General features: G+C 32.3%; 1 protein-coding gene across 1 annotated transcript; it reads right to left on the minus strand.

The window, feature by feature from the left end:
* Nucleotides 1-4,390: 4,390 nt before the first annotated feature.
* On the minus strand, nt 4,391-10,450 carry LOC11440140 (cellulose synthase-like protein E1). The gene is made up of 8 exons (XM_003600306.4): nt 10,105-10,450; nt 9,085-9,394; nt 7,083-7,223; nt 6,841-6,975; nt 6,499-6,711; nt 5,966-6,190; nt 5,529-5,876; nt 4,391-5,092 (listed from the first exon to the last, which is right to left on the minus strand). The coding sequence occupies exons 1-8, from the start codon at nt 10,398-10,400 to the stop codon at nt 4,517-4,519; spliced, it is 2,244 nt and encodes a 747-aa protein (XP_003600354.1). The 5' UTR covers nt 10,401-10,450; the 3' UTR covers nt 4,391-4,516.
* Between the last annotated feature and the right edge of the window lie 4,795 nt (nt 10,451-15,245).

A 15,245-nucleotide genomic window follows, 5' to 3' on the forward strand; every position in this document is an offset into this window, starting at 1 on the left:
TTTGAAATCCTTTGATTATCCACCAGTGATCCTTTGCCTGATTTGGGTGTAGTCATTTGAAGAATAAGCTTCAAATTCATTCCCATCTTGAGTGTACAAATTCTGCAGGCATGGCTGTTGTTTTGTCTTGTAGCGTAGACAGAAAACAGAGTAGTGGAGGTAGTGGTTGTACACTTGTACTTTGTCAACTCTATTAACGAGAGACAAGTGCTCAGTGCTATCCATATATCCGTTGATACCTCCCTTTCAATTCTTCGTTCTTCTTTGATAAGACTGAATTGAGAATCAGCTACTTTGAATCTTCAGTTTGATTAAAGGATCAAACGTAGCTTCTGGTGAAGATATTGCTTCTGATGAAAACTTTTGCTTCTGATTACCTTCTGCTTCTGATGACGTCATCACTTCAGAAGCACTTCAGCTTCAGGAGCAGTTTTCTTCAGATGCTCAGAATTTCTTTTTCTTTCCATTGTTCTTCCAAGACCTATTGAAATAACTTGAGTAGCCTTTGGTCCTGTACACTTGAACAATTATTAGTAATAACCAATTGACAATTTTTAATACCTTGTTATCATCAAAACTTAATAAGGTTCATTGTGAAACACATTTTGTTCCAACACATTATCCCGGAGTTTGTTCAAGGAGATTTCTTTAGGGACTGGTCGGGGTCACCTAATTTTTTTTTTCTCCGTGATTTTTGCTTTCTTTCGAGGGTTTGGTTTGCCCCCCATATGGTGGGACATCATTATGCCCGAGTTTGTTCAAGGAGATTTCTTTGGGGACCGATCGGGGTTACCTAATTTTTGTTTTCCAGAATTTTTGCTTTCTTTCGAGGGTTTGGTTTGCCCTCCCCTGCATATTTTTCCTTTTTTTCTACATATATAATATACGGTTGAGCGGCAGAGGATAGAAGTTTCGTGGGGATGCCGAACTAATCATAATGTCCAACGGCTCCTTGATGTCTTCCTTACTCTTAATTCAGAAAAAAAAAAAAAAAGATTAAGTAGTGTGGATGTGATATATAAACTACCTTTATCATTAGTTTTTTATTTAATCAAACAACTTGTACTAAGAGAGTATATATGTATTCGGATAATTTTCTAAAATATTAACAAAAAATATTAATTAAAGTGATAGTAATGATAATTTTATAATTGTGATTAAATTATACTCTAACTCGTTATAAGAGGACAAAAACAAGCACTTTTTTTGGGTTCCTCTCAGTTTTTTTTATTTACTAAAAATAAAGAAGCACTTTGTAAACAAGTTAATGACTACTTGTTTACGGTGGGTGTTTTGGTTAATGAGGAAATCGATCAAATGAAAAATAAAAATAAAAATAAATGTTTAATCAATTCTGTTAGAGAGTTCAAACAAGTTATGTGATATGTGTGAAGTACAGTTTTAAAAATAACTCCAAAACTAATCCGAGTTTTGAATGGATATTTGACTTGTAAGTAATCATGGTTGTCAAAATTCTCATTTAAATCATAAAATTTAGGATTTGACGATTTTTATCACCTTCAATGATTTAAATATAAGTATTTCATAGGTTTTATATTTTGAGTCATTTATGTTTTTATGCAATTTATAACATATATTTAACATTATTTTTGCTTTGGTGAAACTCATCGATTTTGATTGGGAATTTTCGATTTTTGATTTTTCTATTCCCTACCTGAAATAAAATCCCAATTTTGACAACTTTAAAAATAAGGACATTTGAATTTAAGAAAGCTTGAAGGTAAATTTGCACCAATTGAAGTACTTGAGTTTAAATGACATGAAGTAAAAACACAAGTAAAAAGACTTGAAACTAGATTAAGGGTAAAAGTAATTAACAAAAAGACGAAATTGAATTGTCGACATTAAAGAACGAGTGATGCTACACTAACATCTTTAGGTGACATACCACTCTAGTACACATTTCACATGTAAAAAAAAAATATAAAATACTCAAAACATTTCCAACCAATAAAAAAAAAAGAAAGAACAAAATTGAGTGTTCTCTCTCATTGATGCTCTCTCTGTTTGACTTTTCTCCCATTCTCCACGAGACACTGATTCCGACGATGACAACGTAAACTATCGTACTCCTCTCTCTCTCTCTCTCTCTCTCTCTCTCTCTCTCTCTCGTCCTTTCTCCTTCACCTCCGCCCCACCCTCGATCATCTTATCTCCATGTTCCGTCTCCCTCATCTCTATCATATTCTTTCCACGACCTCTCTCACCACCACCACCATACTCGCCGCTCGTCGTCCTCATATCAGACCTACCCACCACCATAGCCTCAGACTCACCACAACAACCTCCATCCACCACCAACATTGTCTTACACCGTACAAACGTTTGGAAACCCAAATGGGAGAGAGCGCACAGGCGAATAGAACACCGTTGACCTTCAATCCTTTCGGATCTAAGCACACCATCTTCACCACCGTCGTTGAAAAATTAAAGGTATGGGATCATAATTTAGTGAGTGGGGGGAGTGAACAAGAAGTTGCAGAGGAGAGATTGAAACGGAGAGAGACGATGTTGGTATCAGACTTGGGTGGTCGCTGGTGAGAAGGCAGAATTGAGAGATATTTGAGAAAGATGGTGTGGACGGCGACCAGTGATGGAAAGGTTACAGAAAGGAGAGAGGAAAAAATAATGGGAGATGGTCTTGTATGATTGAAAAATAAGAAAAAAGAGTGTGAAATTACCAAAATATCCTGCTATAAAGGGATGTATAAAGGGGGCGTGGGAAAAAGGATGTCAGCGAAACATTGCTCTTATCCCTAAATATCCGACCCTATTTACAAAACAACAGGAATTCATAAAGTTGTTAATAATATTAAATTTGTTTGTAATTAGTAATGTTTTTACAATTTTATCCTTTATGAAAAAAAGTTAGTTTATGTTTTCAACATAATACTTATTATTAATTGGAGAAAAATAAGTAAAATAAATAGGGGGTATGTTTTTATTAAAGGAAAATAGAGGGTATGTTGAATGTTGATAAAGAAATAATTCATACTCTTGAAAATATCAAACGAGTCTTATGAAAAGAGACATTTTTTTTTTAATAGGATCTTATAATTAAGGACGAATGTAGTATATTATATTTTGAAAAGTTTCAATTATTTTTAATTAGGTAAGGTAGGTTTATTGACCTTGCATCTCTCCTGCTAGATCTTATGTTCAGGAACTACTATAAATCTTAAATAAGAAAATGAATATGTTATGTTTTTTTCTTCTAGTAAAGTAGCCTAAGGGCTAGATAAATTCACTTTAAATGTGAATAAGTGGGATGTCCGAGGTTCGAACCTCGACTTCTATATATATTATGCATTATCTCTTATCAAATGAGTTAAGCTCACAGATACGATGAAAATGGTATGTTAATAGCTGTACAAATAAATTCGGAATTGTATATGAATACAATAATTGTACTTTTCCTCAAAAAATACAATAATTGTACTTGGATTCGCCTCCACTAGTGTAGGCAAATTAGATGAAAATGGGTAAACTATTGAATTCTCTTGGTAATACTTTGGAATCTTTCAAGTGAATAATATTGTGGAAGAAACTCTATCTCACAGTTGTGTTTCCTTAACTTGTACAATAGAGTGCTAAGTATGGTTGTTTTAGATTTTTTCTACTAGACTAAGAAATGCATGTAAAAGTAAGATAAAAACATGATAATAAACGAATATATATAATTTGAGTGGTTTACATGGTATTCGTGGTGTGAGCATGAGTAAGGTTGGTTAAAACTTGTTTAATATGATCAAAATCTCATGTTTCCCGACTCTTCATATCATCTCGTTTGAATCTTTCAGTTTGAGCAATGGTGAGAATGCTTTTATCTTGTTAACCGAGTTATATATAACCCTCCTAAAAGAGTTGATTTTTCCTAAGAAACTCTTCAACTATTTCTTTGTAAGTGGGGGCCTTGCTTTCAAGATGGTTTTTCTTTAATTTACAACCTCAATACATTTCTTGTGAACCAAGAAACCTAAGAAGTTTTCAGCTAAAACTTTACACACAAATTTAGTAGGATTGGTATTTAAATTGTGCAACCATATTCTCTTGAAGGCCTTCTCTAATTCTACCAAACGGTTATGGAAGTTAATGGACTTGACCACCGTATCCTCAAACCGCATTTTACTAAACTTGTTCAAGTTCAGGTCCAACCTGAACTAACTCGTTCAAATTCAAAATGGTTTTGTTTGGGTGACGAGTATATGGTTTCAAATTCATGAACCCAACCTGTTAAAAAAAATTGTTAATTTTTTATAATCGGATATTTTTCTAAACATATTTATCCGTGGCAAATCTAAAGGACACCTGTGGTTGCTTTTGTGTATGAGAAAATAAACAATTAACTTATTGTATCTAGATTCAATACTTGAATTTATTATTATTTATATAAAAGAAAAACACTTAGAAGAAAATCTTAATTCAATGGAGGATATAACTAAACAACAAAATGACATGTTGAAAAACTAATAGTACCCTTCCAATTGAAATCAAACTATAAGTCTTTCTTTTTGTCATACAAATTAAAGGTGAAGGAGAGAACTAGAGCTAGAGCCAATGTTGTTGATTTCATGGCAAGAGAACTTGGCAATTTGCCACTATCCTTCCTTAAGAAAAGGCCTTGGTATAGAGGCAAATTAATGAGAACCAAAAATCCACATAATATAACTTGCAATCCCATTTTTTCATATGCTCCAAAACCACCATCCCTCAAGATTGCATTCTTCAACACATTAAGAAAACAAAATAAATTGAACAATGCTAGTGTTGCTAATATAGTGAACATGGGTGAGGATGTTCCAAACTCCATAATTTCTTTCTCGTGGCGCTCGACAACTTCTTCTTCTGAAACCTTAGCCGTGATTGTAAAGAGAGAATCTGAAAATCCAAAAAGCTTCAAAATGGTGTCACTGAAAGCATATAGGTAAGAGCTTGTCCTTTTGTATAACCATATCCTTAGGTCATTCCACCAACCTTCAAATGTCCCTCCACTTAACATAAACTCTAACAAACTATAAATAGTTTCTCCAATTATTACATATGCAAAAGGTATGAACCAAGGACTTGATATCTGAAAATTCAGCCAATGAATATTAACATATGCATGTTCAATGCAAACAATGTATTTGCATAGTAAAATCAGTATTAAATGCACTTTTAGTCCCTATATTTTTCGCTGATTCATAATTTTTGACTCTTTATTTTTAAATTTGAAAATATAGTCCCATTAGTTTTTAAATTTTATTATTTTGTTTTTAAATTTTGTTAGTTAGCAAAAATATGGAACATACAAATATCTATGTTCACATTAACAAAGGGAACATATTTTTTTTTTGTCAGGTAGTCTAGTGGCTAGAGCTCACACATTTTAATGTGGATAAGTGAGGTGTTCGGGGTTCGAACCCCGACCCCTGCATATATTATGCAATGTTCTTACCAACTGAGTTAAGCTCACGTGGACAAAATAACATATTTCTATCTATATTTAAAGGGAATTGTTTTGTTACCTTTGGAAACAAGGGGATGCCTTTAAGAAGATAAAGGGAAGGGATGATGGAGTAAAACAAAGTTGCTAAACAATTAGGTGCCCATAAGCAATAAGCACAATATCCCATTTGGAGGCTCAAATTAATCTTCCCAAAAGCATACCATGCAGGACTATACTTAGAAAACAAAATTTGAAAATCTCCTTCAGACCATCTCTTATGTTGAATAAGTACTTGAAGCAAAGAAGTTGGAGCTACACCTAAGAAAGCCTTCCTTGCTGGATTGTAATACACTGATTTCCATCCATTGCTTTGTATAGACAACCCTGTTATCACATCTTCCACTGGACATCCATATTTCAAACCCATCTGAAATTCAAGAAAACATTATCAATTTCGATCGCAGCGTATCATGGTTCTAAAACAATAATATCATAAGAGAAAATACTATTTAGGACCTCTTTTCCCCATTGTGTATTTTCTTCATATGAGCAGCTTGCAAGACCCTTTGATTTTTCTTCTAGTTCATGCAAGGTTTCTTCTGTGGACAAGTTATCTTCACTCTTCCAGTTATGCCTATATTCATCACTGAACTTCATTCCACAAAGAGATTCTCTCTTGTGAAAGCATCCAGTTCCTATGTACAAAGGGCCACCACAACCATCTGCCCCATGGAACTCCACCTTCACACACATAAAAAATGGTAAGTACCAATATATACTATTTATCAACTATAATAGTAAAGAAATAGGAAAAAAATTAAAAAAAACTTTTGTACCATAAACCATCTCATGTACTTGTACATTGTATGAAATATTATCATAATTTTTTTTACCGGAAAATATTAATAGTAGTAGTATATGAGTTTCATCTTTGGACCTCCTTCTCAAACTTTTTTTGAGCATCCCAACGCAACCATTTGAGCTATGACTTGAGGACTCGTAACTGAGATTTCTAATTTATGCGACTTTTGATACAAGAAAGAACTCACCTCGGCAATTGCTAGTAGAGCGCTCGCATATAAATCATTCTTAGTAACATTTTCAAAGGCCTGTGGAGACTGCACAAAAGCAATTTCATGGCCTTTCTCTTCATCCATGAAATAACAGAGAGAATCTCTTATAGATTCTGAATTGTTTGAGTACATGTCACAATCTACATTTAGAATGACTTTCCCGTTGCTGATAATCGAAGACACCCTTAACTGCATTCCAAAATGTACATATTTAATATCACTCATACATAGGTAACTATTAGTTACACTTCCAATTTTTCTTAATATATGTAAATATTTAAATTGTTTATAAAGAGTGATAGAGGGATGAATGTATACCAATGAGTTCATAGCTCCAGCTTTGTAGTTGTGGTGATATTGAGGCCTCTTCTCTCGGGCTAAATACACCAAAGTTGGCAACATGAAACCATGTACATCTTTAGAGTTATCATGGTCCTTTTTATGAAGTAGTATCTAGTGAAAAAAATGTAAAATATTGCATTAAGCAAGTTAATTATGTCATGGTCATGTCTAGAAGGATAAGACAAAACTAATGAAGTAAATTGAATTAAGAAATTTACTTGAAGAATTGTGTCATGGTCACGTTTAGATGAATATGAATCCCATTGAGAAAATCCCTTATGCTTTAAACGTGCTTCTTGGGGTACTCTTTTTAACTTTGTTGCATCTTCAATTCGTTTTTCCATTTCATTGTACAATTTCTACATAATGGGAAAATAAAAGAGAGCTATAATTCTCCATAACCCAACAAGAAAAATAATTATAATCATATGAAAAATGTAATTTTTTTTTTTTTGCGTTAACCCAACGCTTCTCGAAAAAAATAAACTTTGATAATCCGAAATGCGACCAGAAAGTAAGTAAAGTTTGAACTAACATTATTTCAACTATATGTAATATTTAAATCACGACTTTCGATTATACAAAATTTATTGAAAGTTACGATCTAGTCACATTTATTGGATCAAAACTATCACATAAGGCATGGAGCAATTTTCAAATCTAACATTGTGACTCTGTAACCAAAAATAAAATTCTAACATTGTGATAGAGTAGCAAAACAAATTGAGTTAAATTTTTTTTGTGATGGTCGGAGTTTGAACCCAAACTTTGCATATATTATATATTGTCATACCAACTGAGTTAAGCTCACCATAACAAATTAAGTTAAGTTTAATCATATCTTTGCGGTTGTCAATTTCGCCAGCTTGCCAGATTCTTTGGTCAATAAATTGACACCTACTCATCTATTCATTTTATTATTTATTGTTTTTTTTTTTCTTTCGATTTACAGTAACTTTTTCTACAAGCTTTTGTCATCCATCCTTTCCACGCCGATTTTTGGCAATTGACAGTTGTTTAATTTTGTAATTACCCTTTGTGAATAAATAAATAATGTTTTTGAAGCAAATATGTACATGGGGTACTGATAGATCCAGAAATGTTACTTGTGGAGGCAAAATTTTATACGATAAATATTTATAGAAATTTTTTAACAATACAAACGTGATATAATAATAACATCATTATTATTGAGCAAAATATTCAGAATTATAAACACTATCTTATTCTATATTAGTAAAATTAAAGACTCGTCAATATCTACAATTTTTTTTTTTTTTTTTTTTACGTGTCTTTATATTTAAAAATATAGTAAAAATTATTCAAAATTTCATCCAGAATGCATTCACGCATTTGATTTTATAAAATTCATGAGTAAAACTCTTTTTTATTGTATAAATTTCCATTAATGAGGGCAATATATTATTTTAAAAGAGGATGATCATTAACATATCAAAGATTTAACAAATATAACCAAAGAGTCGTGGGGTAGTTGCCCCCAAACTACTCTATCTTGATCCGTGGTTATATGCGGGGTCCACTGAAGCATCAAAATAAGATAGTGAGTTACTCCCTTCGTCCCAAATTGTATTTCACTTTAGGAAAAAATTTATCTCAAATTATATGTCGCTTTAGATGCAAATTAATGTTACTTTTCCTATTATAACCATAATTATTTATTACTCTCTCTTCTTTCAATTCTTTCATTTATCTTTCTCATATTATTTATTAAAGATAATTTTGTAAGACAACTCATAATATCTCTTTTCCACACATTATTAATTGTATTTTTTAATATGTATGAAATATTTAAAATGTCATACAATTTGGAACGGAAGGAGCATATTTTAAAAAGAGTAAGTTACAACAACTGCAATAATATTTAAAAAAAAACTGCAATAATATTTTTTTTTCTTATGTAAAGGCTGCAAGTTTAATAATCTTATCTTTTAGCAGTCAAAAGCATTCATTCTTTAATATTTTTGGGTCAGAGAGCATTCATTCTTTAATATTTTTGGTCAAAGAGCTTTCATTAATAAATCATAGTACTATATTAATATAAAAGACTGCTACATTGAATTTGGGAACAAAAGTCATTGGCTTCATTGAATTTGGAAATATTAATTTAATTATAAAGTTTGAAACCAATAGAGATAAATTGACATAAATGGAGAGTGGTTATACTTCAAAAACATAAATAAATGGAGAGTGGTTACATACCTTGATAGCTACCAACTCATTAGCAATATTAGTGTCTTTAATGCCATTAAAATATGCAGCAGGTGACCTGGGCTCAACTTTGAATCTCTTGCAAAAAGGTAGCCAATGTTTTGCAAAAGTAGCAGCCTCTAACAAAGCATAGAAGGTTATTTCTGACCCACCATCATCAGATAGATACACACTCAACTTTTCAGATGGATAATCAAAAGCCATAACAGATAACACTGTGTTTATTACCATCATTGGTGGCTCTATTTCTGGATCTGCTGTGCATACAAATATGTCCACTTCTGGCAACATATGCTCATATCTGTTCACAAAAATACATATGTTTATAAATTAATTATGGTAGAATTTTGCCGGAAAAAAAAAGTTTAATTGCTTTCAATCAGAAAAATTGGGTAGCACTCTGTGACATTGTAGTACCAATGTCATGTGACATTGACCAAACCATAATATGACAAGTGGGTTTTTTCTCTACTTTACAAGGATCTTTTGTTTTTTTGTTATATTTTAACATAAACGGTGAGATGCGGCACATTATAATAGATCAATGTCACATGACATTGAAACTTTAATGTCACACAAGTCCTATTTAGAAAAATGTATACTAGTTTTTTAATTGCTCGAGTCGAGTAGAACTTTACAAGGGGCTGTCAATTCACTTTATTTAATTTATTCTGGACTAAATTTCTTTTTGGACAAAACTAAAACTAAATTTTATGAAATCAAAAATCAAAAATACAAAAATGGAGCATAGAAACATAAATTTCTCAGAAAATAATGATAAGACTATGAAGCACATATACGAACAGGACATCGGACACGATACGGACACTGATATGCCGACACAATATAATTTAAAAAATATCATATAATTCAGTGTAATTATAAATATCGGTGTCGGACATGACATTTGTCCGATACCGGGACACACCTAATCCGAAAAGTGTCCGTACTTCATAGTGATAAGGTAATCTAAAATGAGTTCAACTAGATGAAAATAAAAGTAAAAGGGACCTTTGGGAGAGTCTATCCTTGAAGGGTTGTCTGAAGACAAGGTTCCATCTGAAAGCTTGAGTGAGAAACCAATAAAAGCCAAACCATAGTTCTGCAGCAAGCATACCAAACCATACCAACTTTCCTCCATCTTCTTCTTGTTGAGTATAGTTTGTGGTTATGATGTGGTTGAATCTGTAGAGCCAGATGAAGCTTATGGCTGTAAATAATGAGATTGAAAAGAGCCTATAGATAAGTCTTCCTCTGCCTTTCTTTGTTTCAAACAAGGGAGAGTACACGCCTCTGCCTCTGTCCATGACTGCCAAAATTTTGCAACTTGTTCTGTTTCTTCTGCTTTTTATTGCGGTGCATATATATATATAGAGAGATTGGATATATTGGCATCATATAGTCAAACTTGGCCCACTTGCACATTTAATAACTTATTTGACCAGGTAGATTTTCAATCAAATCAAACGCTATTTACCAATGAGTTTGTATGATATTTTTAAGGGTAAATGTTAACTTCTGTTATATAAAGGTACATGTTAAAGCAATCCAAAAATAAAAATATTCACTTGAATTTTTTGCATTCAATTAATCAAAAGTTAAAGAATTAAATTCAAATGCATTAATTACAATAGTTTATTTTCATTTTTAACTCATTAACTTGTATCTTAAATTGTGCCTTAAGAGCAAGACACAAGATAACATTTTTCTATTTTTAAATAAATGCTACTCCATCTATCCCATTTTATAAAAGTAATTTGCAAATATAGTATTAAGAAATGATGTTAGAGTAATAAAATTATCTTAAATTATCTTAATTAAATATGTATTTAATATTGAATTTTTATATATCAAAATAAGGGGTATATTTGAAAAAAAGAGTAATCAATGCAATTAGGAATTTGAATATCATCTTATATTTAGGCACAATATATTTTTTTTAAACTACTCCTAAAAAAAAGGACGGAGGGAGTAGCAATACACTCTTATTTATTAGTTAAAGTTCATATCGGTCTCATTGAATTTATACCAGTTCATATCAATTTTGACCAATTAAAAAAAGACTTATTTACACTTTTAGTCTCTGTAAATACGACGAATTTGGAGTGTGGTCCATTTATTTACTAATTATTTCAAACAGTCACTGCAAATGTTAATCACTTAAAATTCAACCCCTCTACTCAGTTAATCACTGTTGTGTCACTAAACTGCTGATGTGTCCATGCTGAGTGGATAAATGAGTTGTTGACTCCTCAAAAGTTGGTGTTCATGGCTGAAAATAGCCCTGCGGCTTTCAAGCAACCGAGAAATTACCCAAATGCCCTCAAGTTCATCTTCTTCGTTCTTTTGTCTAATTCTCTTTTCTCCCCTACAACCATCGCCACCGCCATCACCACCACCACCACCACGCCACAATTAGAGAAATCCCTTATCATCCACCTTCCAACAACAACCTTATCACCATAAAAAACCACCACATTTTTCCTTTGTAACCACAATTAGGGGTATAAGTGGTTCAGACAAAATCGATGAAACCGAAAATTCAAACCGTTCTAAATCGAAAAAGTATCTAATTTTGTTTGGTTCGGTTCAAAACCAATGATCTAGTTTGATTCGGTTCTTGGTTTTTAATTTTGAGATCCAATGAACCGGTGAACCGAACCGATGCTAACATCACTCTCCATTTTAGTAATATTATCCCTCCTCACACACACACTTATAATTAAGCTCAAAATTAAAGTCCAACATAAAATACTCCTTAATTCATTCACTTTCTACTATCATCATCTTATCTCATCACTCGCAGTCTATTTCGTTTCTACTAAGAACTCTAGCTGCAGTCACACCTAACTCATCGTTCTTCATTGCTGCTGGGATTGTCCATCTCTTGTTAGTTTTTTCATATTAGTTATACAAAGTAGTTTGAAAAACAGAGAACGTGGAAAACAAAAAGTTCTATGAAATATTTGAGTATGTTGTGCGCATGAAATACAAATTTAATTTGTGAAAATATGGATTTTTTTAATTGTATAACAAACCGATCAACCGAAGCAAACCAATCTGACTAGTTTAGTTCGGTTTCTTTTTTACAAAACAGTAAAAACCGAACCAAACCAAACCGATGAAGATATCATTGGCTCAGACATTTTTTTTTATACCAAAAATTGATCCAAACCGAACCGTTATACTCCTAACCACAGTCATGATTTCATCCCCAAAACGGAAAAAAAAAAACCTACATTCCTCCAATTCAGGATCTTCTTCAGAGGTAGCATCTTCTCTCTTCACATAAACATCATTCCCAACTTCAAATTCACCGCCATCATAAACAACTTTCTTGTAATACTGCACCTTCGCAATCTTTCCACCTTTTCTCCCAGCTCCTGTAACAACCGTTTTCTCAACACTAACCTCGTTCTTCCTCTTTCTCTTCTTAGTTTCCAATTTCCCTTGGAGCGAACGAAACCTTAACAGAATCTCCCTTCTCATTTCTATTCTTCTATTCAACCTTTTGGTTCAATGACAGAATGGTCAAGGTGATCATTGTTGGAACATTGATGTGATGTTGGATGAAAAATTGAAAGATTAAACACCAAGTAATTATACTTTGATCTAATGTTGTGTGAATTGAAAAAATAGAGTGTGGAGCTCCCACATAAAATAAAACACACACATTAGTAGTGTTTAAATTGTGGTATTTAATTTTAAATACTTGATAGTGATAAAAATAATAGTAATTATTATTTTATTAGAGAATATCACTTTCCATAAATTTAGCTTATGGTGGTTGTGATAAGAATAATAATTTAATTATTATTATATTTTCTTCATTCAAATCCAATAGTTTGGTTCCTCCACTTTTGTGGATTTGTTTCTTTTGATTCTATCCATAAGTGTTGTTGAACTGATTAATGGATAAACTCTGTTGTCGCAATTTTTGCTAAAACAGTTACAGAATCTCTATATAAATAGAGGACTCCACTCAGTTCAAAAAAACACACCAAAGAGTTTCATTGAGTTGTCGGGAACTCTTTCTCTCTTCTCCCTTTCTTGACTTGTGTTGACGAGTCTTTCTTCTCTTCATCTCCTTTTTCCGTCCCTTCGGATTTAAGAGTGTTCTTAAGACCATAGTCGCTTTTCGGTTTAATGTCCCTTCGGAATTAAGAATGGTCTTAAAAACATAGTCCCTTCGATAAATGTCCCTTCAGAATAAAGAATACTTTTAAGATCATAGTCCCTATTTGGAAGAACAATGTCCCGTCGGAATTAAGAATGATCTTAACGGTATATATAAAAAGTATTTCAATATTTTTTATTTGAGGAGAAATGGTGGTATCACCATATTTGAGTGATCGTAGTACCATATTGATAGTTTGGAGAACTTAAAGTTAGAATGGTATGAACACCATATTTGAGTGGTCTCAGCACCTTAACAGAGTGGTAACAATACCATATTAAAGTGGTTTCAGTATTAAAGAGTGGTCTTAGTACCATATTTGAGGGTGTAATTCTCGAACGGTTTTCTACAGTGCATTAGTTAACCGCACAGTTGCAGCTGGGCTTGTTTTATCCTGGAGGCGGCGTGGTTGATAGTCTGCCTTGCACAATTTTGGGCAGTGCCACGAAGCGACCTGGTCGTGACTCAACCTAGTAACAACTTCGGTAGATAATAGAATTTGGAAATCCAAATACAACAGTTTGGAAATTCAAAAACAACAATTTTAAAACGTTTTGGTACTGCTATGTCTACCGAAGAAGTTACTTGTTGAGCTTCAATTGTCCCTGAATACAAGAAGGATAAATCAAGTCATAGAATTACATCCTTTGACTGAAACAACGAAGTGCTTGTTGTTATAACAAACACTAAGAAATTTGCATATCCCTTTTAATGGTAAAGCATTAAATTAATTGTGGATAATTAAAGCTGTCCCTCGGGACATCTATGTAGCTTGGCGTTTTTGCATAAGAGAATGGTAGTTATGCAATGAACACGGTAAACCATTAAGCTTGGTTACAGACAGTAGTCTAAAGTGCTTTGCTACCCTTCAACTCTTGGAGTAGCTTGTGATCGGTTTATTCTAATCAAAGCCACTTTTTGAATAGTTTGAATGTATCATGGAATAGTTGGAATGATATGAACATTGAAAAGAATGAAACACACTGTTTTTTTTATGAACTAGAATTTATATGAAATATCTGTTCCAAATGTTTCATATAAAATTAAGAAAGAATCTGAATTTCAGATTTCTATTGAATAAGACTGAGTTGACTTAGATTTAAAGAGAGACTTGTGTATCATGCTTTTATGTGAAGAAAAAAAATTGTGCCTTTGATGATAGGTTAAAATTAAATTCTCCTTCTATTTTGTTAGTTGTGTGATTTTAATATTTCACATGTGAACAAACGTTTAATTTTAAACTCGAGTAACTTGGACTTAGTTCCAACGTTATATGATTAGACAATTTTAGTTATTGCAGTCAAGATATATGAACCAAAAGTTCATATAAATCAGAATTTAGAGAATATGAATCTCTAAATATAATAGATTATGATATGTGTGAACTTGATGGCACATAAACTAGAAATGATAAAATGATATTTTATCATATTTATTGATGACTGTGAATTTTGGAAAATAAAATTGATATGCTTGATATGTTCAATTTTTATAATGAAAATTGAAATTTATAGAGTACCCAAGTCTAAGAACAAAAATTCTAATTAAGAAATTTTTGAAGAAAAGACAACCCAACTTATCTTATTTTTTGAACTTGGGATTGTCTGTACTATATTTAGATTCTGGACCCCAAGAGAGTTAAACTCACTAGTAGAGCCTATGAATGTATATTCATTGGGTATGCTATAAATAGCGAAACATATAGGTTTTATGACCTAAATGTTAAAGTGATCATAGAATTAAAAGACGCTGATTTCTATGTAAATATTTACCCCTTTAAACTAAAGAATAGTGGGGGCACTAGTGGGAGCAAAATAAATTTCCTTCTAAAAATCAAGAACTAGTGGGGGCACTATATCTGATCATATTCATGTAATCAAAAATAGTTATGAAAACATCGTACTAGATGTTATAGAACCTTGATGAGGTAGGAAAGCTAGAATAGCTAAAGAGTATGAACTCGGTTTATACATTG

The sequence above is a fragment of the Medicago truncatula genome, chromosome 3, assembly GCF_003473485.1.
Source record: "Medicago truncatula cultivar Jemalong A17 chromosome 3, MtrunA17r5.0-ANR, whole genome shotgun sequence".
In the NCBI taxonomy this organism is placed as follows: domain Eukaryota; kingdom Viridiplantae; phylum Streptophyta; class Magnoliopsida; order Fabales; family Fabaceae; genus Medicago; species Medicago truncatula.

Excerpts from the sequence above, each read along its gene's own strand:
- LOC11440140 (XM_003600306.4), bottom strand. The coding sequence starts at position 10,400 with ATGGACAGAGGCAGAGGCGTGTACTCTCCCTTGTTTGAAACAAAGAAA. Across the intron at positions 9,395-10,104 it reads AAGGATAGACTCTCCCAAAG|ATATGAGCATATGTTGCCAG; the intron begins GTCCCTTTTACT and ends TTTTGTGAACAG. Across the intron at positions 5,877-5,965 it reads ATACACAATGGGGAAAAGAG|ATGGGTTTGAAATATGGATG; the intron begins GTCCTAAATAGT and ends CTTGAATTTCAG.